This window comes from Oncorhynchus mykiss, chromosome 15, assembly GCF_013265735.2.
Source record: "Oncorhynchus mykiss isolate Arlee chromosome 15, USDA_OmykA_1.1, whole genome shotgun sequence".
Classification (NCBI taxonomy): Eukaryota; Metazoa; Chordata; class Actinopteri; order Salmoniformes; family Salmonidae; genus Oncorhynchus; species Oncorhynchus mykiss.
In genome coordinates, this window is record NC_048579.1 from 13,458,283 (window position 1) to 13,482,520 (window position 24,238).

The following is a 24,238-nucleotide window of genomic DNA, read 5'->3' on the forward strand; positions in this document are numbered from 1 at the left end:
ATACAAAGCTATTGCTGAGGACGTTGGAAAGTAACTAGAACAACCAGTGGATAGAAAACCACCGTCTGTGATTTCCAGAATTAAATGAGGAAATAGACCTTCATTTTGTGCTGTCATCATCAACCAAATAAAGGACCGACCTACTTCATTCCCTGAGCACCACTTCAACTGCTACATGCATGTGAAATGTGATGGGATGCACTCCACTGTTTGTTTTTGTTGATGGTCCAATCTTTGTTATGCACATCGGCCCAATGTAAACCAGCAACGGCTCTCCATCATTTCAGGTAAATCCCCTGGTGTAAACTAAGTAAAAATACTTAGAAGTAAGTCGTTTTTTGGGGCATAAGTACTTCACTTTACTATTTATATATATATATATTTTTACAACTTTTACATTCCTAACGAAAATAATATAAAGGACGACGGCATACATTTGCCATGGTACCCAAAAGTACTCGTTACATGTTGAATGCTTAGCAGGACAAGAAAATAAATACAATTCACTCACTTATCAAGAAAACATCCCTGGTCACCTACTATCTCTGATCTGATGGACTCACTAAACACAAATGCTTAGTTTGTAAAGGATGTCTAAGCGTTTGAGTGTTCCCCTTGCTATCTGTTAATAAAAAAACAAGAAAATGGTGCGGTCTGGTTTTCTTACATTTACTCTTACATTTACTTTTGATACTGAAGTATATTTTTGAGATTACATTTACTTTTGATAGTTAAGTATATTTAAAATAAAATACTTTCAGACTTTTTCTCAAGTAGTATTTTACTGGGCGACTTTCACTTTAACTTGAGTCATTTTCTATTAAGGCATCTTTACTTTTACTCAAGTATGACAGTTGGGTACTTTTTTCCACCACTGGGTAAATCTTTCTACGTCTGTCTTCCGGTTTCAACCACTAAAACCTCGTGGTATCTGTCGCCTAGCAACGAAATGTCAACTTCAGTTTCCAAACAAACATTGATAACCTTAGCTAGCTAACAAGCTAGCTTAAAACCTGTAGGTTAGCTAGGTACTGACCGTCCGCAGACTACAACAACAGGTAACAAAAGGTTATTTATTCAAATGGCTATAAGGAAGGTCATCATTAATTACCTAAAGCCACCTCGTTTGGACGTCCAGTGTAATTAGCACGCTCTCTTGCAACGTTGCCTGTTCTGTGTAAGCCTGTTCTTGCCAAGTTGACACCCACGTAAACATTGACAGCATGTAATAATGGGTAAATAAGTTTGCTAAAAAAAAAAGGTGTGGCTTTATTGTTTCAGGATGGGGAAGAAAGTGAAGAAAGAGAGTGAGCCTCCTTCTAAGGATGTGGTAAGAAGATGAAGATAATATTGCTGTTGTGATGAGGTCAATTTAATGAGTCGTCAAACGCTCTCTGCCTCTCTCTTTTCTCTCTCTCTTTCTCTAGTTTGACCCCTTGCCGATTGAGAGTAAGAAAGCAGCCACTGTGGTCCTCATGCTCAATTCCCCCGAAGAGGAGGTTTTGGTTAAAGCTTGCGAAGCCATCCACAAATTTGCAGAGAAAGGTATTTTTTACCATTGATGTTCATGTTGGTGAGAGAACCAATATCATAGCCATATGGTATAATTTCTTCCAAAAGTAATCACATTATCGGAAATAACTGGACTGTGGAAAGCAATGTAATGAAGGTGATATGTTAATTTGAACCTGGACCAAACCTTGGGAGCAGCTTATCTACTGAGCATAATGCCATCTCTTGCTCTCTCTCTTTATGTCTCTCTCTCTCTCTCTCCCTGTCTCCCCCTGGTGACAGGTGATGAGAACAGGAGTTCTCTGCTGGGGCTAGGGGCGGTGGAGCCTCTGTCTCACCTCATCTCCCACGAAGACAAGTTAGTCCGCCGCAACGCTTTCATGGCCCTGGGGGTCATGGCTGCCAACAGTAAGGACCCCTCCCCTAACTACTGCCGTAGGACAGTAACTACTGATTTAGGAGGAGTAACACAACGCACAATGCAAAATCAGTTGTTTAGGGTCGGTCTGGAGTCTGTTCACAGTCTGTTCACATGTGACTGAAGACAAGATTGTGGCCTTTGGGTAACTTCTTACCTTTGGGTAACTTCTGTTTCTGTTCTCTTTGAAAGGCGATGTAAAAAGACTTCTGAAGAAACTGGATGCCATTCCTTCTATCATCAGAAAGCTGTCACCTGAAGGTATGCTCTGGCTGGATGTTCTCAAGTATCAATCATATATTAAATCATTGTGACATTTCTTTGTATCTGCCTGTCTGTCTATATCTGTGTTTGTGTTTATGTGTGTATTCCTGTGACAGAGGATGTTGTGGTCCATGAGTTTGCCACACTGTGTCTGGCCTCCCTGTCGGTGGACTTCAGCTGTAAGGTCCAGATCTCGGACCAGGAGGGACTAGAGCCGCTTATACAGCTTCTGTCCAGCCCTGACCCTGATGTCAAGAAGAACTCTGTGGAGACTATCTGCAACCTGGTGCAGGTGTGTGTGTGTGTGTGGCTGAAGGGGCTTGAACCCTAGTTCCCTGCTCGCCACAAGACTGTGTTAGCCTGTTGAGCTAAAGCCCCATGTTACGTGTGTAGGACCTCCCCAGCCGCGTGGCAGTGCGTGAGCTAAATGGCGTCCCCCCGCTCCTGGAGCTGTTGAGATCTGAGTTCCCGGTCATCCAGCAGTTATCCCTGAGGACGCTGGTGGTCGTAACCACGGATACCGACACACGAGCCACCTTCAGGGAGGAGCAGGGCTTTGACAGGCTGCTGGAGTTCCTCTGCAACAAGGTCTGTGTGGCCCAGAACTACCTGGGTCAAATATATTTATCAGATACTTGGAAGTACCTGTAAATTATTTGAGATGCTCTTGATCAAGCTTGCTAGCTCGCACTTTTGGGACCACTCTATTGAATTCATTCTACCGGGTAAACAAAATGAAGCGTATCTCAAGTGTGAAGGAATTTGACTCCTGCCTTGTGTTTGTGTCCTGTAGGAGTTCAGTGATCTGCATGTAGAAGCCCTCCAGGTGTTGTCTAACTGTCTGGAGGACAGAGACAGTCTCCAGCTGATCCATGAGACTGGAGGTCTCCAGAGGTTACTACAGTTCATCACCACTCCCACCCTGCTGGACATACAGACAAACGCTGTCAAGGCCATCTCCAGGGTGGCTCAGAGCTGTAAGTGCTAAGTGTGTTTGTGTGTTTGAATGTTTAACCCTTGTGTGGTGTTCATGTTTTTGTTATTCACCCCAATGTTCACGGGTCTGATGGACCCACAACATTTTTAGTTTTTTTAGCTTCCCTCTGTTCCAATCTGGGTTCAGCGCCATCCAGATGACAAACGCGTTGTACACCGAGATGTCCAAGATGTTGAAGAATATCACAAGTGACCAGCGTAGGGTTCTTCTGTTGCAGCTGTAGCCAGTCACTAGCTTGTCTAAATTGTCCACCCCTCCCTTTGTGGCAATGTAATGCATTATGATTTCTGTTTTTTGATGTTCCTGGCCACAGATTCACCCATCCCTATGCAGCGTACTCATGAGTACCACATTTCTGCTTTTCTTTGGCACGTAGGACACTAGGGATGTGTCGGCCTTGAACACAAACTTAGAGGAAATGATAGGCCTGTTCCATGTATTCAACAGATAAGGTGGGAGCTCTGGCTTGTTTTTTCGTACTGTTCCTACCATTGTCAGCTTCCTCTTGAGGAGCTCCTGTCCCAGCTTGTGCAAAGTAAAACAAGTTATTGCATGTGGCCAGAGTCACTGTGTCACTTCCAGGACAACCCGCAGCACTTGGTTCTTCTCAGGGGCTCCACTTGCAAGTTCCACACATATGATGAAGCAGCATCACAGGCAGCCAAGATCTTGATTCCATATTTTGCGGGTTTAGACATTATGTACTGCCTGAAGGAGCAGCGGCCCCTAAATGGCATAAGCTGCTCATCAACAGTAACGTTGGGCCCAGGGTTGTAAAACAGGGGAAGGAGGTCCACCCACTGACCTGATTGCAGCTAGCTTGTCTCTCTGCCGCCGACTGGTGTCTCGGTTATCGAAGCGGATAATCCTGGAAATAATGTGGAAGTTTTCCAGAGACATTGTTGCACGGAAAAGTTCTCTGGTAGTTTCTGCATCCCACAGGGATTCAGTGGATTCCCCATTGGATCTGAAAACACCAGCAAGGATAATAACCCCAAAGTATGCATGTAAATGAGTTTGGGCCATCTCCTTCCATCTCTATTTATCTCTCTATATCTCTATCTATCTATTGACTCTATCTACCTCTCTGTCTCTCTTCTCTCTCGCTCTCCCCCCTCTCTCTTTCTGTCTCTCTGTCCCTCAGCAGAGAACCGCAAGCTGCTCCATGAGCAGGACATCGAGCGGTCTCTGGTGGAGCTGCTGTCTCTAGAGGGTGATAGTTTGAGGACTGCTACCTGTCAGGCTGTCGCTGCCATGAGTCTACACCTGGCCAGCAAAGACGCTTTCAGAGACCTGGGTGAGACACACACACATAGGCGTGTGCAAACACACACCGACACACACCCGTGGCCCAACCCTAAACTTTCCTTGTTTTCCAGACGGTATCCGTGCGGTGGTGCAGCTGCTTGGTAGTGAGGGGGGCGAGGTGAGAGAGGCAGCAGCCCAGGCCCTGTCTAGCCTTACAAGCAGCAACCAGCTCAACTCATAGTGGGTTTCACACACACCTAATGTACTATATAGTAGTTCTCTCTCTCTACCTCTCTGCCTCTCTCTCTACATCTCTCTCTCTCTCTCTACATCTCTCTCTCTCTCTCTACCTCTCTGCCTCTCTCTCTACATCTCTCTCTCTCTCTCTACATCTCTCTCTACATCTCTCTCTCTCTACCTCTCTGCCTCTCTCTCTACATCTCTCTCTCTCTCTCTCTCTACCTCTCTGCCTCTCTCTCTACCTCTCTGCCTCTCTCTCCTCTCTCTCTTTGGGCCCATCTGTATGAATTTCTGATGTTGTACAGCTTACTGGGCTGTGACTGTGTGGTTGTTTCCATGTCTGTTATTTTGAGGAACAACGTAATTTGGCTGTGATCAGACAGAGGTGTTAGTGGCTTTATGGTGAATGAGCTGAGAGAGGAAGGGTCAATGTCTGTAATCATATAGTCTACTGTACTGTGGCCAAGAGGTGAGCAGTAGGTGAATCTCCCCAAAGAGTCCCCCCGTAGCCTACCATTGACAAAGTACAGACCCAGGCTTCTACAGAGCTGCAACAGATCCCTTCTGTTGTTGTTGACGGTGCTGTCACTGTTTATATGGGGGAGATGAAGACAGTTAGAGGCACTATGGCCTGTAATAAAGCTGTCCCCTCATGTGGTCTGTCACTGTTGTTTCTATGGGGGAGCTGAAGACAGTTAGAGACACTATGGCCTGTAATAAAGCTGTTCCCTCATGTGGTCTGTCACTGTTGTTTCTATGGGGGAGATGAAGACAGTTAGAGACACTATGGCCTGTAATAAAGCTGTCCCCTCATGTGGTCTGTCACTGTTGTTTCTATGGGGGAGATGAAGACAGTTAGAGACACTATGGCCTGTAATAAAGCTGTCCCCTCATGTGGTCTGTCACTGTTGTTTCTATGGGGGAGATGAAGACAGTTAGAGACACTATGGCCTGTAATAAAGCTGTCCCCTCATGTGGTCTGTCACTGTTGTTTCTATGGGGGAGATGAAGACAGTTAGAGACACTATGGCCTGTAATAAAGCTGTCCCCTCATGTGGTCTGTCACTGTTGTTTCTATGGGGGAGATGAAGACAGTTAGAGACACTATGGCCTGTAATAAAGCTGTCCCCTCATGTGGTCTGTCACTGTTGTTTCTATGGGGGAGATGAAGACAGTTAGAGACACTATGGCCTGTAATAAAGCTGTCCCCTCATGTGATCTGTCACTGTTGTTTCTATGGGGGAGATGAAGACAGTTAGAGACACTGTAATAAAGCTGTCCCCTCATGTGGTCGTTAGATCAGGTAGTGTTCCTGTGTTCACATTTGTGTCCCCACAGATGAGCACATTTCCCTGGGCCTGGAAATGGCACGTCTCTTCCTCAAGGGTGGGGGAGATCTCCTCTGAGTAATATGAGGATTCTGGGGGGGGGTTATATATTGCGCAAAGAAACACATATTTTTCTGTCAGTACGAATTATTTTTTCAGTTTTAACCAAATGAGATATTTGCCCATTTTGAGGGGATCAATTAGATGTTGTAGTTGGGATTTGTACCAAATGATAATCAGTCCTCCAGAGTCTCTGCCTCTATTGACAGAGCTGTGCTTTTTTGTTACGGCACAATTACCTCTCTGTAGCCTGTGGGACAGTGAGTGACAATGTCAGCCTTACACCATGTCTCCTGCAGAATGATGACGTCAACATCTTTAAGAGTGTGCTAAACTCTTCAGTCCAAAGGTTGATGAGTTTAGGCCCTGAATGTTCCACATGCTAACTGATAGGTTGATGAGTTTAGGCCCTGAATGTTCCACATGCTGACTGATAGGTTGATGAGTTTAGGCCCTGAATGTTCCACATGCTAACTGATAGGTTGATGAGTTTAGGCCCTGAATGTTCCACATGCTAACTGATAGGTTGATGAGTTTAGGCCCTGAATGTTCCACATGCTAACTGATAGGTTGATGAGTTTAGGCCCTGAATGTTCCACATGCTGACTGATAGGTTGATGAGTTTAGGCCCTGAATGTTCCACATGCTAACTGATAGTGATTTCATGTTGCAAAAAGAAAGAATAGCAGTCATAAATACAGTAACTACTAACTAATAAGTTGTTAAGAGTGAGATAAACAGGATAACAGCTAACATTCTTTATATAAATATTCCTATTCATTGAACAAATAAATTCTACTACAATAGGTGTGTGTGTGTGTGTGTGTGTGTGTGTTTAGAGCAGATGTATTGGAGGAGCTGTTTAATCTCACTCAATCCTACAGGGTTCTCCTGTCCTCTGGGGGCCTCTGCAAAGCTGCGCTGGTCCTGCTGTTGGGCCCTGTGGAGTGGAGGAGGGCCAGTTCTGGGCCGTGGGGCTTCCTCTCTGGTCTGGTAGGGGTGGTGGTCTGGTGCGGGGTAGTAGGCTGGGCCCGGTCCGGTCTGGCTAAGCCGATGGAAGTGGTGATGCTCTGGTGGTGGGCGGGGCCTGTGCGGTGCGCTGGGTCTGGTGTGGCGTTGAAGGGGCCTGGGGCTCCTTGGTGGTGCAGTGGTCTGGTAGGGGTCTCCTGGTCCCCTGTCTAGTGCAGCATGGGGTGTTTATCTACCAAGTGCCACGTCCTTTAGAGACTTGGCAAACATCCCTACTGTCTGCTTCCTCAGGTGGGAGTGGTCGTGCAGGTGCTCTGGGGTGATTGTTGGGGTTGTGAGCTACATGCACGTTCGGGAGTAGGCCACACCCTCTGGTGATGTCAGTGTTGAGTTTCTGAATGGTACGGGGATGAAAGTCTTTGCAGGGCAGTAGAGTGGAGATGGTGATGTGGGAGTTGGGGAACCACTCAGAGGCCCTCTCTGCTACTCTGTTGACCAGGCTGCCTACTCTCTCCTGCTCCTCTCGCAGGTTGTTGGTGCCGGTGTGAATAATAATGTGGCATGGTATGCCAAAGTCAGGCTTGGACAGGATGTGGAGTGCATCCTGTGTTTTTGGGCACCATATATTGCACACCTTGTGGTGGGGGAAGAGTTTATCTTCTTGGATGAATTTCCCATTTGAGTCAATGAGGATGGTCACTTCAGTTTTACCGTCTGGGGCTGGAGTACACAGGGCCTGTGTACATGGAGGGGTGTGTGGGGAGGGTGTCAGGGGGGGGGGCAGAGAGCTTCTCTCTGTAGTATGTGTCCTCATGTGAGCCTCCTTGTTGATTGGGGGTGTGGGTAAAGGGTTGTTGGTATGGGGGGGGGGTTGTGGGTAAAGGTGAGTCAGTGGGGTTGTTAGGAGTGGTGAAGGGCTGCAGCTTCTCTCTGGGAGTCTCTATAGTCTGTTCTCTGTGCTCTAGCACCCTCTTGATGACAGACAACTCCTTTGCCATCTCCTCCTTTACCTGCACCAGCGCTCTCCTCATGGTGGCCTTGGTCTTGGTTCTGGTGGTTGTCGGCAGGCAGGGGGGGAGGATGGTCCTGCTGTTGGGGTGCCTGAGGTGAGGGGAGAGGTCGGGTGCTGTCCTTGTCTTTTTTGCTTTCCGCTATCTTCGTTAGAGTGGGGAAGTCCTGCACAACAGAGCTGAGTGCAGCCTCACTGCCCTGGACCATGACAGTGCCGTTCTGATACATGTTTACCGTCAGAAAACTGTTTTCCTGGTCCTTATCGCTGTCCTCAAAAATGTGGATTTGCCTTCCCTTGCAGATGCCTTTTTTTGTGGTATAGCTGAAATCCCTGGTTACAGCTGTACACCAGGCAGTAGTGTGGTCTGTGTAAAATAACAGGTTTGTAACAGTCCTGTTTTGTGAGCAGTCGGCAAACAAAGTGAGGGGGGAAAGTCTCTCACTCTGTTGCTGCTAGCGCTGCCTCAGTGGCCATGTTGCTATGGTTACCACCAGTAAACAGTTGAAGCTAGACGGTAAGCTAGTTGACCGATTTGAATTTGGCCAGATACCACGATTAAGATTGGTCTTTTAGCTCACTCTCTGTCAATCTTTTCCTCCTGTGTTGATCTTCAGTTGTACAATTTGATTACCTATATATTTTTTGCTAATTTAATCGTGTCAATCTCGCTCTTAACAACCAAAAAGTTATAACAAGTCAGGAGTTGTTCTTCTGCATGACTTCTCTCTCTCTCTCCATTCTCATTTCTCTCTCTACTTCTCTCTCTCTCTTTCTCTCACTACCTTTCTCTCTCTACCTCTCTCTCTCCACCTCTCTCTCTCTCTACCTCTGTCACTCCCTCAGTGTTATGTATAAGGCAGATGTGATGAGGTCTCACTTTGTGTGTGTGTGTGCATTCATGCGTGAGTGTCTGTGTGTGTCAGTGCTGTCTATGAGGCTGAGGGAGATGAGGGCTTGGTTCAGCAGCTCCATGACGTTATTCCCGGTGCGGTGGCTCACGCTGCGGCCGTCCTCACCAATATGGCTGAACAGGAAGTCCTCCGCTGCAGCATCCTGTCCCACGGGGCCATGGCTGCCCTCCTGGAGCCGCTGCAGTCTGCGGACACACACACCCTGGTTCGAGCCACGCAGGCCCTCGCCGCTCTCGCCTGCGATGCTGAGGGACGGGCAGACGTGAGTGTGTCTTTGTCCGTAGTGCTGGTGTTTCAGACCTGGATCAAATATTTGTCTAATTCTTGAGCTGCACATAGTTTTCCTGGTACAGTGGAACCAATGGAATAGTCCCAAAAGTGCAAACTCCAACTCCTTCCTCTCATTCCATCTCTTCCTGTTGTTTAGCTGAGGAATGCGGGAGGCCTAGTTCCATTGGTCCAACTGCTACGGTCCAATCACAAGGAGGTACGCCGCAATGCATGCTGGGCCATCAGCGTGTGCGCTAACGATGAGCCCACTGCCGTGGAGTTGTGCAAGCTGGGGTGAGTGTGTGTATGTGAATACCACAGATTGCATAATTAAATGCTGTTGTGATTCTAATCTCTAGGGAGGTGGTAGTGTTTTAGTGGTGATCCACGGGAGAGATTTACTAAGGAGCCAGCAGGTGGCAGTATTTCTCTGTTCAATTTATTGTCAGCTCTGAAGGTGTGTGTTGTGTTGTGTATCAGGGCCCTGGACTTGTTGCAGGAGATCAACAGCTCAGCTAACCGTAGGAATAAGTTTAGTGAGATTGCTCTACAAAGACTGCTGGACTCCAACCTGTCTCTGAAATACAGCCTGACCAACACACTGGCCCCCACAGACATCACTGTGGACGGCTTCTACGACCCCGGACAGGTAGAGTTGTGTGTTACATCCTTCTCAGCACTTACATCTCTCTCTCTCTCTCTCAAAAGTGAAATAAACAATACAAATTAACAGTAAACATTACACTCACAGTTCCAAAAGAATAAAGACATTTTCAAATGTCATATTATGTCTACATACAGTGTTATAATGATGTGCAAATGGTTAAAGTACAAAAGGGAAAATAAGTAAGCATAAATATGGGTTGTATTTACAATGGTGTTTGTTCTTCGCTGGTTGCCCTTTTCTTGTGGCAACAGGTCACAAATCTTGCTGCTGTGATTGCACACTAGTATTTATCAAAGTTTATCAAAATTGGATTTGTTTTTAAATTATTTGTGGGTCTGTAATCTGAGGGAAATATCTGTCTTTAATATGGACAACTTTATTTGTATTGCTTTTAATTCATTTTTATCTTATTAACACTTTATTCTAGCTAGCTATTTGTGTAGGTAGCTATCAAGTAAACACAGTGACCATTTGGCAGGAGGTTAGGAAGTGCAGCTCAGTTTCCACATCATCTTGTGGGCAGTGTGCACATAGGCCACCGTAGGCTCTCAAGAGAAGACAGGCTTTCTCAATAGCAAGGCTATGCTCTGTACATAGTCAAAGCTTTCCTTAAGTTTGGGTCAGTCACAGTGGTCAGGTATTCTGCCACCATGTACTCTCTGTTTAGGGATAAATAGCATTCTAGTTTGCTCTGTTTTTTTGTTTAATCTTCCCAATGTGGTTGTAGAATTTAACGTCTCTTTTCTGTAGTTTGATCATTAGCGGGTATCGGCCTAATTCTGCTTTGCATGCATTCTTCATTGGTGAGCGGACCCCAGACCTCACAACCATAAAGGGTGGTAGTGTTTTAGTGGTGATCCACGGGTTCTATAACTAATTGAAGTATTTTTAGCCAGATCCTAATTGGTATGTCAAATTTTATGTTATTTTTGATGGCATAGAAGGCCCTTCTTGCCTTGTCTCTCAGATCGTTCACAGCTTTGTGGAAGTTACCTGTGGCACTAATGTTTAGACCGAGGTATGTATAGTTTTGTGTGTGCTCTAGGGAAACGGTGCCTAGATGGAATTTGAATTTGTGGTCCTGGCGACTGGACCTTTTTTGGAGCACCATTATTTTTGTCTTACTGAGATTGACTGTCAGGGCCCAGGTCTGACAGAATCTGTTCAGAAGATCTAGGTGCTGCTGTAGGCGCTCCTTGGTTGGTGACAGAAGCACCAGATAATCAGCAAACTGTAGACATTTGACTTCAGATTCTCTCTCTGTCTGTCTTTCTGTCTGTCTTTTCCTTTCTGTCTTTCTCTCTCTGTCTTTGTCGCTCTTTCTCACTCTCTGTCTTTCTGTCTGTCTGTCAGGCTCGTTCTGGCCAGAGGGTGTTGACTCTAGAGGATCTGTCTAAACAGCCAGTAAACCAGCGACGGCCTGTCATTGCTATTAACGCCAAACCCCTCGACACGTGAGTATGATTATCCTTCACACCAACCCAACCACATACATAGATACAGTACCAGTCAAAGTCTGGACACACCTACTCATTCCAGGGTTTTTCCGATTTTCTACATTGTAAAATAATAGTGAAGACATCAAAACTATGAAATAACACATATGGAATCCTGTAGTAACCAAAAAAAGTGTTAAACAAATCTAAATCTATTTTATATTTGAGATTCATCAATGTAGCCACCCTATGAATTAACCCTGGTGTCTGGGTCCTGGGTTTAGGGATTGTAGCTTCTAGATTCCCTCTTTTTTTCTGTGGGCCTCTCTCTGCCCACTTCCAAACTTTGTCATCCTCTCATTTGCCTTTGCATTGTTGACACTCCCTTCAGTGTGTCTGGTCTGGGAGCCCTGACTCTGGGAGCCCTGACTCTGTCCTCCACTATGCCCCCCTTTCACCTTGTCACTGTTTGTCCAAAACTTCAGCTATGAGGTCAGAATTACTTAGCGAGGCTATTTAAGGACTCTATAGGCTACACATTATAATTGTATCAGTGCCCTCTCAGCCCAGTGTTCGAGTACTCTATCACTACAACTAGTGATAGAGTAGTGTGTAGTGGTGGAGTAGTGGTAGAGTAGTGTGTAGTGGTAGTGGAAGAGTAGTGGTAAGTAGTGTGTAGTGGTAGAGTAGTGTGTAGTGGTAGTGGTATAGTAGTGTGCAGTTGTAGAATACAGTGGGGCAAAAAAGTATTTAGTCAGCCACCAAATGTGCAAGTTCTCCCACTTAAAAATATGAGAGAGGCCTGTAATCTTCATCATAGGTACACTTCAACTATGACAGACAAAATGAGGGAAAAAAATCCAGAAAATCACATTGTAGGATTTTTAATGAATTTATTTGCAAATTGTGTTGGAAAATAAGTAATTGGTTGCACTAGATCTTATGTAGGGACTTGAGAGGGTGAATGCATATGCACGCACCACTTTTCATTGTTTTACATTTTTTGCAACAAGTTATTTTTTTCATTTCACTTCACCAATTTGGACTATTTTGTGTGTGTCCATTACATGAAATCCAAATAAAAATCCATTTAAATTACAGGTTGTAATGCAACAAAATAGGAAAAACGCCAAGGGAGTGAATACCTTTGCAAGGCACTGTAGTACCCTTTAGGCTTGACCACCCTTATCTTGTTGCCTTGCTTAGTTTCCATTTTCTTATTGGCTCAGACATTAGGGCATAGATTATATTGGTGACGTGACATTGCAAAAATAAACTGACATGCACACTCCTAATACAAGTGCATGCCTATGGTGACTATAACTGATTAACTAATGTTCCTGTCCAGGCCTGTGTTGATCCAGCTTTGTACATTCACATGATTTATGCTTACATATGTCTAAATATTAACCCCATATTGATTCTGTTTCACTACTTCTGGGAAAACAGTATAGAAACTTGAAAATCACCAAAGCACTGGAAATTCTCCTGCAATGACGCCCCACTGATGTACCCTCTCTGTAGTGCCTTGCAGTCGGAGGCCGAGCAGTTGCCGTACCAGGCAGTGATTCCCCATGCTCTCGATGTTGCAGCTGTAGAACCGTTTGAAGATCTGAGGACCCATGCCAAATCTTTTTAGTTTCCTGAGGGTGAATAGGCTTTGTCGTGCCCTCTTCGTTACTGTCTTGGTGTGTTTGGACCATTCTAGTTTGTTGATGATGTGGACACCAACTTGAAGCTCTCAACCTGCTCTACTACAGCCCCATCGATGAGAATGGAGGCGTGCTTGGTCCTCGTTTTCCTGTAGTCCACAATCATCTCCTTTGTCTTGATTATGTTGAGGGATAGGTTGTTATTCTGGCACCACCCGGCCAGGTCTCTGACCTCCTCCCTATAGGCTGGTGTGTCGTCAGCAAACTTAATAATGGTGTTGGAGTCGTGCCTAGGCACGCAGTCATGGGTGAACAGGGAGTACAGGAGGGGACTGACCTCGCACCCCTGAGGGGCTCCAGTGTTTAGGATCAGCGTGGCAGATGTGTTGCTACCTACCCTCACCACCTGGGGGCAGCCCGTCAAAGTCCAGGATCCAATTGCAGAGGGAAGTGTTTGGTCCCAGGATCCTTAGCTTAGTGATGAGCTTTGAGGGCACTATGGTGTTGAACGCTGAGCTGTAGTCAATGAATAGCATTCTCACGTAGGTGTTCCTTTTGTCCAGGTGGGAAAGGGCAGTGTGGAGTGCAATAGAGATTGCATCATCTGTGGATCTGTTTGGGTGGTATGCAAATTGGAGTGGGTCTAGGGTTTCTGGGATAATGGTGTTAATGTGAGCCATTACCAGCCTGTCACGCTCGTTATAAGGATCGGACCAAGGCGCAGCGTGGTATGCGTACATTCTTATTTATTTAAAGAATGAACACTGAACAAACTAACAAAATAACAAAACGAAACGTGAAGCTATACAAATGAGTGCTGACAGGCAACTACACATAGACAAGATCCCACAAACACCAAAGGGAAATGGCTACCTAAATATGATCCCCAATCAGAGACAACGATAAACAGCTGCCTCTGATTGTGAACCATATCAGGCCACCATAGACATTCCGGAGCCTCCGGTCCGGAGCCTCCAGAGACGGTCTCCAGTCCGGAGCCTCCAGAGACGGTCTCCAGTCCGGAGCCTCCAGAGACGGTCTCTGGTACGGAGCCTCCAGAGACGGCCTCCGGTCCGGAGCCTCCAGAGACGGCCTCCGGTCCGGAGCCTCCAGAGACGGCCTCCGGTCCGGAGCCTCCAGAGACGGCCTCCGGTCCGGAGCCTCCAGAGACGGCCTCCGGTCCGGAGCCTCCAGAGACGGCCTCCGGTCCGGAGCCTCCAGAGACGGCCTCCGGTCCGGGGCCTGCAACGAGGGTGCCCAGTCCGGGGCCTGCAACGAGGGACCCCAGTCCGGCGAGGGTCCCCGCACCAGAGGTGCCACCAAAGTGGGGTGAGACAGTGGTGGAGCGGGGTCTGCGTCCCACACCTGAGCCGCCACCGCGGATAGATGCCCACCCAGACCCTCCCCTATAGGTTGAGGTTTTGCGGCCAGAGTCCGCATCTTTGGGGAGGGGGGGGGGGGTACTGTCACACCCTGACCTTAGAGATCCTGTGTATGTCTCTATTTTTGTTTGTTCAGGGTGTGAGTTAGGGTGGTTATTCTATACTCTATTACTTGTATTTCTATGTTTTTTCCGGGTAGGGTTCTCAATCAGGGACAGCTGTCTATCATTGTCTCTGATTGAGAACCATACTTAGGTAGCCCTATTTTTCCACCTGTCTTTGTGGGAAGTTGACTTTGGTTATGGCACATATCCTTTAGCTTCAAGGTTTGTTTTGTAGTGTTTATTGTTTTGTTTGTCTTTTCTAAAATAAAATAATATGTACGCTAACAACGCTGCACCTTGGTCCAGTTCTTTCAACAGTCGTGACATCTGTAGTTGTTTAGGGAGGTTGCCTTAGTGTTCTTGGGCACAGGGACTATGGTGGTCTGCTTTATTATGTTGATATTACAGACTCAATCAGGGACATGTTAAAAATGTCAGTAAAGACATCTGCCAGTTGGTCAGCACATGCCCGGAGCACACGTCCTGGTAATCCGTCTGGCCCCGCAGCCTTGTGTATGTTGACCTGTTTAAAGGTCTTACTCACGTCGGCTATGGAGAGCGTGATCACACAGTCGTCCGGAACAGCTGATTCTCTCATGCATGCCTCGGTGTTGCTTGCCTCGAAGCGAGCGTAGAAGTGATTTAGCTCGCCTGGTAGGCTCGTGTCACTGGGCAGCTCGGCTGTGCTTCCCTTTGTAGTCTAATAGTTTGCAAGCCCTGCCACATAAGACGAGCGTCGGAGTCGGTGTAGTACGATTCAATCTTAGCCCTGTATTGGTGCTTTGCCTGTTTGATGGTTCGTCAGAGGGCATAGCAGGATTTCTTTTAAGCTACTGGGTTAGAGTCCCGCACCTTGAAAGCAGCAGCTCTACCCTTTAGCTCAGTGCGAATGTTTCCTGTAGAGTAGTGTGTAGTGATATAGTACTGTGTAGTGATAGTGTAGAGTGTAGTGATGGAGTTGTCCTATTGTTAGTGTTTAGGGGGAGAGAGGTGTGGAAGTGGGACTGATGCTGCTACATGTTAAACAGGCCTGCTCTGGTGGAGAGAGAAGCCCAGGGGCAGTTGTCAGGGGCAGTAGTCAGGGACAGTCAACAGAGACAGTAGTCAGGCACAGTCGTCAGGGACAGTCAACAGAGACAGTAGTCAGGGACAGTCAACAGAGACAGTAGTCAGGCACAGTAGTCAGGGACAGTCAACAGAGACAGTAGTCAGGGACAGTCAACAGAGACAGTAGTCAGGCACAGTCGTCAGGGACAGTCAACAGAGACAGTAGTCAGGGACAGTCAACAGAGACAGTAGTCAGGCACAGTCAACAAAGACAGTAGTCAGGCACAGTCAACAAAGACAGTAGTCAGGGACAGTAGTCAGGGACAGTCAACAGAGACAGTCAACAGAGACAGTAGTCAGGGACAGTCAACAGAGACAGTAGTCAGGCACAGTCAACAAAGACAGTAGTCAGGGACAGTAGTCAGGGGGCAGTAGTCAGGGACAGGAGCTATAGGGCCTCAGAAAGACAACAATCATGCTTGCTTGTTCCATCAGACTCATTAATAAACTGACATTTAACTCCTTAAGGCCTCACCGTATGCAGCATATTCAGAAAGTATTCAGGCCCCTTGACTTTTTCCACATGTTGTTATGTTACAGCCTTATTCTACAATTGATTCAATTATTTCCCCCCCCCCCCCCCTCATCAATCTACACACAATACCCCATAATGACAAAGCAAAAACAGGTTTTTAGACATTTTCAATATCAAAACTTAAATATGACATTTACATAAGTATTCAGACCCTTTACTCAGTACTTTGTTTAAGCCCTTTTGGCAGCAATTACAGCCTTGAGTCTTCTTGGGTATGATGCTACAAGCTTGGCACACCTGTATTTGGAGAGTTTCTCCCATTCTTCTCTGCGGATCCTCTCAAGCTCTGTCAGGTTGGATGGGGAGTTTTGGTGCTCAGCTATTTTCAGGTCTCTTCAGAGATGTTCGATCGGGTTCAAGTCCGGGCTCTGGCTGGATGACTCAAGGACATTCAGAGACTTGTCCTGAAGCCACTCCTACATTGTCTTGGATGTGTGCTTAGGGTTGTTGTCCTGTTGGAAGGTGAACCTTCACCCCAGTCTGAGGTCCTGAGCGCTCTGGATCAGGTTTTCATCAAGGATCTCTCTGTACTTTGCTCCGTTCATCTTTCCCTCGATCCTGACTAGTCTCCCAGGCCCTGCCGCTGAAAAATATTCCCACAGCATGATGCTGTCACCACCATGCTTTACCATAGGGACCGTGCCAGGTTTCCTCTTGACATGAGGCTTGGCATTCAGGCCAAAGAGTTCAGTCTTGGTTTCATTAGACCAGAGAATCTTGTTTCACATGGTCTGAGAGTCCTTTAGGTGCCTTTTGGCAAACTCCAAGCTGTCATGTGCCTTTTACTGAGGAGTGGCTTCTGTCTGGCCACTCTACCATAAAGGCCTGATTGGTGGAGTGCTGCAGAGATGGTTGTTCTTCTGGATGGTTCTCCCATCTCCACAGAGGAACTCTGGAGCTCTGTCAGAGTGACCATCGGGTTCTTGGTCACCTCCCTGACCAAGGCCCTTCTCCCCTGATTGCTCAGTTTGGCCTGGCGGCCAGCTGTAGGAAGAGTCTTGGTGATTCTAAACTTCTTCCATTTAAGAATGATGGAGGCCACTGTGTTCTTGGGGACCTTCAAAGCTGCATAAATGTTTTAGTACCCTTCCCCAGATCTGTGCCTCGACACAATCTTGGAGCTCTACGGACAATTCCTTCGACCTCATGGCTTGGTTGTTGCCCCGAAATGCACTGTCAACTGTGGGACCTTTATATAGACAGGTGAGTGCCTTTCCAAATCATGTCCAATCAATTCATTTTAACATAGGTGGACTCCAATCAAGTTGTTGAAACATCTCAAGGATGATCAATGGAAACAGGATGCACCTGAGCTCAATTTCGAGTCTCAAGTAAAGGGTCTGAATACTTGTGTGTAAATAAGCTATTTCTGTTTTTTATTTTTAATACATTTGAAAACATTTCTAAAAACCTATTTTTGCTTCGTCATTATGGGGTATTGTGTGTAGATTGATGAGGACTTTTTTTGTTTAATCAATTTAAGAATAAGGCTAACGTTTCAAGTGTTCTGAATACTTTCCGAATGCATTGCATATCAATGCATGTACAGTATGTGCTTGGAGATGTTTTTGTCGTCTGACCAAAAGGAGAAAGGAAGTGTGTGTAACTGTACTGTACCTGTCCTGCAGGGTGTCAGTCGATCAGTCAGAGGAGAGACAACAGGACAGCCCCACCGAGACTCGCACTGCATCTGTACTCAGCAGCAAGGGCTCCACCAGGACCCCCAGGTGTGTGTGAGAGAGAGACGAAGAACACGAGAGAGGGTGTGTGTGTGTGAGAGACGAAGAACACGAGAGAGGGTGTGTGTGTTAGAACTGAAGTACAGTAAATCAAATCAAATGTATTTGATAAAGCTCTTTTTACCCAGCGGAAAACCACAAAGAGAAAACAAGTCAGATTTAGAAGCACATTGGAACCTGGCTCTGTGGGGTGGCCAGTTCTCTTCTGGCTGTATGTATCAATAGGACAGGTAAAGTGGCTGTCTCTTTCCTTTCTCTTTCACACTGTCTTCCTGTAGTAAAGGGAAGAGTAAAGGGCGGAAGGAGGACGAGAAACTGAGAGATGAGGATGAGAGTAAGCCCCAGCAGGAGGTAGCCACGGTAACAGAGAAGCCGTGGATGCTCCCGTATGATGCTGCGTTCCACGCCCTGGTTACCGAGGCCACCAAGACCATCCTCCCGCTGCACGTGGAGAGTGAGCAGTACAGCGCCTTAGCCAGGTCAGAAAGACAGTACTTAAATAACCTACAAATAATCAACTGACAACCAACACACAACCTCAAATGACTAACACACAACTAAGAATAAGGTACCCAAAACTAACACAAAACCCCACTAACAGGCAGTTCCTTTATCATTGGTTGTGGCTGCTGCCGTTCAGCCCCTATCTGCTGTGTGATTGGCTGTTAGGCTGGTGAGTGAGGTGATGGGCGGGGCGGTGGAGGTGGACAGACAGCATGACTTCCTGTGGGAGCTCCACCTCAGTGAGCTGCGCTACGAACTACAGTCCAACATCATCCCCATCGGACAGATACGCAAGGGAACCTACTACCACAGGGCTCTGCTTTATAAGGTGGGTAGTGTACTATCTCTTTCCTCTCTTTCTCTTTATCGCTCTCTCTCTCTTATTCTAGTCCCTAACTCCTCTCTCTCCTCAGGTGTTGGCTGACCGTATAGGTGTGAGTTGTAGCCTGGTGAGGGGGGAGTATAACAGGGTGTGGAATGAGGTCCTTCTCTCAGTTGGGACGCCCCACTACCCAGGGTGCCAGCCCCAGCCCAGAGCTCACCTGGTGGACCTCATACACCAGCCTGGCAGGCTGCTGAGAGCCAATACACCCCAGGCCAAACAATACCAGACTATATAACCACACGTTAAAATACACTTCATAACTACACAATACCAGACTATATAACCACATGTTAAAATACACTTTATAACTAAACCATACCATGTAACCACATGTTAAAATACACCATACCAGACTATATAACCACATGTTAAAATACACTTTATAACTACACCATACCAGACTATGTAACCACATGTTAAAATACACCATACCCTGGGAGGCTGCTAAGGTCTACCACACAACCCCAAGTTATACAATGCCAGACTGTACTGTACTTTGTAAACAACACTAGACCTTATAAACTGTCTGATCTAGACTGTGCAGCTATCCCATTCTTTCTTTGTGCTGAGTTATTTTACCCAGAAGACACTGTTACCATTTAAAGTATCGCATGGATTTCTGATTCTCAGCATCTTGACGTTAGTAAAGTTGGGTAATGTCTTGTCAACAAAACACAGATGATGTTGAAACATCTGTGATTATTGGGCAAAATACATTAGAATTTAGTTCTGAATGTTGTGCATTGACCTTTTGACATGGGTCCATAGTGTGGTAGGATGGGGAGTAGCACAAGGTCAGACTGGCCACTGATCAACCAGTCAGTCCCTCTGCAGGCAGGGAGTGCTCATTGGTTGTTTTCAAAACTATTGAACAAAAATATAGTATAATATAAGTTCATGTAGTCGTAAGGGGTTTGAGGCAAATAGTCATGTGAATGACTCTTTTGAGATATCCCCCCCACTGTAACGATCGTCCTCTTCTTCTGACGAGGAGTAAGAGATGTCAGACCAATGCGCAGCGTGGTAAGTGTCCATAACGATACTTTATTTACATGAACACCAAACTACAAAATAACAACGTGAAATACCGAAACAAACAAAACAGTCCCGTGTGGCACAAACCCTGACACGGAAAATAATCACCCACAACTCAAAAGTGAAACCAGGCTACCTAAGGAGGGTTCTCAATCAGGGACAACGATGACAGCTGCCTCTGATTGAGAACCATACCAGGCCAAACACAGAAATCCCAAATTATAGAAAAAGGAACATAGACAACCCACCCAACTCAGGCCCTGACCATACTAAACAAAGACATAACAAAAGAACTAAGGTCAGAACGTGACAGTACCCCCCCCCCCCCCCAAAGGTGTGGACTCCGGACGCAAAACCTGAACCTATAGGGGAGGGTCTGGGTGCGTGTCTGTCCGCGGTGGCGGCTCTGGCGCGGGACGTGGACCCCACTGCACCATAGTCTTTCTCCGCCTCTTTAACCACCTCCGTGGCCTCTTTAAAGCTGCGACCCTCGCCGCCGACCTCGGACTGGGGACCATAGCCACGGGTCCCGAATGGACGAGAGATTCTGGCAGCACCAGACGGACGGGAGATTCCGGCAGCACCAGACAGGCGGGAGACTCCGGCAGCGCCAGAGTGACGGACGATTCCGGCAGCTCCTGACTGACGAGCGGCTCTGGCAGCTCCTGGCTGACGGACGGCTCTGGCAGCTCCTGGCTGACGGGCGGCTCTGGCAGCTCCTGGCTGACGGGCGGCTCTGGCAGCTCCTGGCTGACGGGCGGCTCTGGCAGCTCAGGACAGACGGGCGGCTCTGGCAGCTCAGGACAGACTTGCGGCTCTGGCAGCTCAGGACAGACGGGCGGCTCTGGCAGCTCAGGACAGACAGGCGGCTCTGGCAGCTCAGGACAGACGGGAGGCTCTGGCAGCTCAGGACAGACGGGAGACTCTGGCAGCTCAGGACAGACGGGAGACTCTGGCAGCTCAGGACAGACGGGAGACTCTGGCAGCTCAGGACAGACGGGAGACTCTGGCAGCTCTGGGCAGGAGGGAGACTCTGGCAGCTCTGGGCAGGAGGGAGACTCTGGCAGCACTGGACAGGCGGGAGCACCTGTAGGGAGGAGGCGGAGAGACAGCCTGGTGCGGGGGGCTGCCACCGGAGGGCTGGTGCGTGGAGATGACACTGGATAGACCGGACCGTGAAGGCGCACTGGAGGTCTCGAGCACTGAGCCTGCCCAACCCTACCTGGCTGAATGCTCCCCGTAGCCAGGCCAGTGCGGCGATGTGGAATAGCCCGCACTGGGCTGTGCTGGCGAACCGGGGACACCATGCGTAGTGCTGGTGCAATGTACCCCGGCCCGAGGAGACGCACTGGAGACCAGATGCGCTGAGCCGGCTTCATGGCACTTGGCTCGATGCCCACTCTAGCCCGGCCGATACGAGGCGCTGTTATGTACCGCACTGGGCTATGCCTGCGCACCGGGGACACCGTGCGCCTGCCCGGTCCCTCTCTCTCCACGGTAAGCACAGGGAGTTGGCGCAGGTCGCCTACCTGACTTCGCCACACTCCTCGTGTGCTCCCCCAATACATTTTTGGTGCTGCCTCTCGGGCTTCCAGCCACGCTGCCGTGCTGCCTCCTCATACCACCACCTCTCGGCTTTCGCTGCCTCCAGCTCTGCCTTAGGGCGGCGATACTCTCCAGCCTGTGCCCAGGGTCCCTTGCCATCCAGAATCTCCTCCCATGTCCAGGAGTCCTGAGATTGCTGCTGCTGCCCGTTACCACGCTGCTTGGTCCTTTAGGGGTGGGTGATTCTGTAACGATTGTCCTCTTCTTCTGACGAGGAGTAAGAGATGTCAGACCAATGCGCAGCGTCGTAAGTGTCCATAACGATACTTTATTTACATGAACACCAAACTACAAAATAACAACGTGAAATACCGAAACAAACAAAACAGTCCCGTGTGGCACAAACCCTGACACGGAAAATAATCACCCACAACTCAAAAGTGAAACCAGGCTACCTAAGGATGGTTCTCAATCAGGGACAACGATATACAGCTGCCTCTGATTGAGAACCATACCAGGCCAAACACAGAAATCCCAAATCATAGAAAAAGGAACATAGACAACCCACCCAACTCACGCCCTGACCATACTAAACAAAGACATAACAAAAGAACTAAGGTCAGAACGTGACACCCACAAATCTTGAATTTGGCTACTATTTATTCTCTCTGTTGGAAATAAGACAATTACTCTAACTATTTCATGTCTTGTGACTGCTCAACATTTTTACAAAATATCATGAATCATTTTGATTGGTTAGATTTGGATCTTTAGTATAAGACATGTACAGTATTTCACAGAACCATCCTGTCCAACAACAAAATAAGGGATTGGCCTCTAACTCTCAGTCGATGTTCCTTATCAACTCTGACCTATATAATATATCATCTAGTAAGGGCATTTGTCGCGTTCAAGACAACTGGCAACTCAGGGGGGAAAAAAACTAGCTCAGACTAGGAAAAATCGTTTTGAATGGTCATCCAACTTGGAATTTATCCCTGTGTTTCTTGTCTCTCTGTGCCAGTTTGTCTTGTATGTTTAGTCAAGTCAACCAGCGTGTTTTTCCCGTACTCCTTTTGCTATTCTCCTTTTTCTAGTCCTCCCGGTTTTGACCCTTGCCTGTTTCTGGACTCTGTACCTGCCTGCCTTGACCACGAGCCTGTCTGCCACTCTGTACCTCCTGCTCTGATCTGGTTTTGACCTTTTTGCCTGTCCACGACCATTCTCTTGCCTACTCCCTTTGGATTAATAAACACTGCAAGACTCCAACCATCTGCCTCGTTTGTCTGCATCTGGGTCTCGCCTTGTGCCTTGACAAGAGGTCCGACTTTCAGACCTGAAGATCACTGACATCAAGATTTGTCCTCGTTGTTTTCATGGTGCTTTCAAGACAACTGGGAACACGCAAAAAAAAAAAAAATGTCAACTCATGATGTCAGTGATCTTCAGGCTGGAAAGTGGGCGTTCTTTTACCCAGAGAATAATTGTTGTAACGTTGAGAGAAAAGCTAGCAGATTCATTACTGTCAGGGCTCCACCATTAACACACAAAAAATATTGTTTCTAGCCCAAACAGTTCAAAAGATATGCTACTAGTGTAATGTTTTTTCTTACTATAATAGACAGAGGATTGGCGTCAGTTCTAAAACTACTCGAGGGCATTTGTTTACATCTTGTTCAGTCATGTTACCTCATTAGCTAGCTAGTTAACAACCCGGTAACTTTACCAGTACATCCAAACATGTGGCGACACAGAAAGAAAATAAAGGGGATAGCTTCTTCAGGAAGTCAATGATCATGGTCGTGCTCCCCTGCTCAGACGTTGCTTGCATCAACCAATGGTTGCGTGCTACGTCGTCGACTCTGTCATCAACTGACTGATTGCTATACTCCGAGTCGTTATTCACGTAATAATAAGAAATTCCCCTCGACCACGCCCACAAATTGGGGGGAAACCATTGACCCCCATTGTAAAAGAGCCAACTTCATTGTCGACTTTTTGTTATACAGAAATAACAAAACATGCCGAAAAGCTGCTGTGTTGTTCAATGTACATGTAAAATAAAAAATAAAAATAATCCCGAACTACAGTGCTCCCACATAGGGAAATAGAGCCTGCGAGGAGAGCCCTGTGGCTTCAGGCTGTTCTGCGTGGGAAATGTGGGGACCTGGTGTACAAGTAGACTACACGTAGCTATGTGTGTGGAAAACATTAGCTAGCACTCATGTAACGGATGTGAAACGGCTAGCTTAGTTAGCGTGGGCGCGATGGGTAACGATGCTTCGAGGGTGACTGTTGATGTGTGCAGAAGGTCCCTAGTTCGCGCCCGGGTATGGGCGAGGGTACGGTTTAAAATTATACTGTTACACTCACTCATGTGGCTGCTAGCACCTTCATGAAAAGGGGAGCTCTACAATATTCTGTTTTTCTAAGTAGTGAGAACGCTTGGGAGCAGGACATGTTGAAAAGTCATTCTTAGACATGTACTTTTCTTAAATGTAGTTTTTTGCTGTGAGCCAATGGGGTAACGACGAACTTGACTTTCTTAAGACACTACAATTTCAATGTAATGCATCGCAATAGGTCAATTGTGCTTGTACACAATGTAGTAACCTAATATTCCACCAGTGGCTTTGTAATTACAATGGCAGTTTTTTGTATCAACATTTGAGCTTTTTATAAAACACATCTTTACAGGATTCCATATTTAGATTTTAGGGCACAACATGTGCTTCAAAAGTAGCTAGAATGCATATAGGCCTAATATAGGCTATATGCAATACATGTTTTTTTTTTTAAGTTGCTGTTGCTCCTAAATGTTATTTTATAATGTTATTTTATATTTTTAATGTTTTTAAATTGGAAGCACCAGTACCAATGAAAATGTTTAATTTAGAGCTCTCCATCAAGTTTGTGAC

The 24,238-nt window shown here is 46.9% G+C and overlaps 1 protein-coding gene across 3 annotated transcripts; it reads left to right on the forward strand.

The window, feature by feature from the left end:
• Positions 1-926: 926 nt before the first annotated feature.
• Positions 927-22,470, forward strand: armc3 (armadillo repeat containing 3). Of its 3 annotated transcripts, none has more exons than XM_036943737.1 (18): positions 927-1,058; positions 1,282-1,330; positions 1,428-1,545; positions 1,795-1,920; positions 2,123-2,191; positions 2,311-2,486; positions 2,588-2,782; positions 2,988-3,171; positions 4,336-4,488; positions 4,571-4,679; positions 8,972-9,221; positions 9,387-9,523; positions 9,710-9,878; positions 11,250-11,350; positions 17,741-17,839; positions 18,130-18,330; positions 18,521-18,683; positions 22,418-22,470. In XM_036943737.1, the coding sequence occupies exons 2-18, from the start codon at positions 1,283-1,285 to the stop codon at positions 22,430-22,432; spliced, it is 2,313 nt and encodes a 770-aa protein (XP_036799632.1). In that variant the 5' UTR covers positions 927-1,058; position 1,282; the 3' UTR covers positions 22,433-22,470. The 3 variants fall into 3 exon arrangements, with proteins under 3 accessions (XP_036799632.1, XP_036799630.1, XP_036799631.1); XM_036943735.1 differs by lacking the exon at positions 22,418-22,470 and adding an exon at positions 18,769-19,794; XM_036943736.1 differs by lacking the exon at positions 22,418-22,470 and adding an exon at positions 18,769-19,795 and having other exon boundaries at positions 1,047-1,177.
• The last annotated feature ends 1,768 nt before the right edge of the window (positions 22,471-24,238 follow it).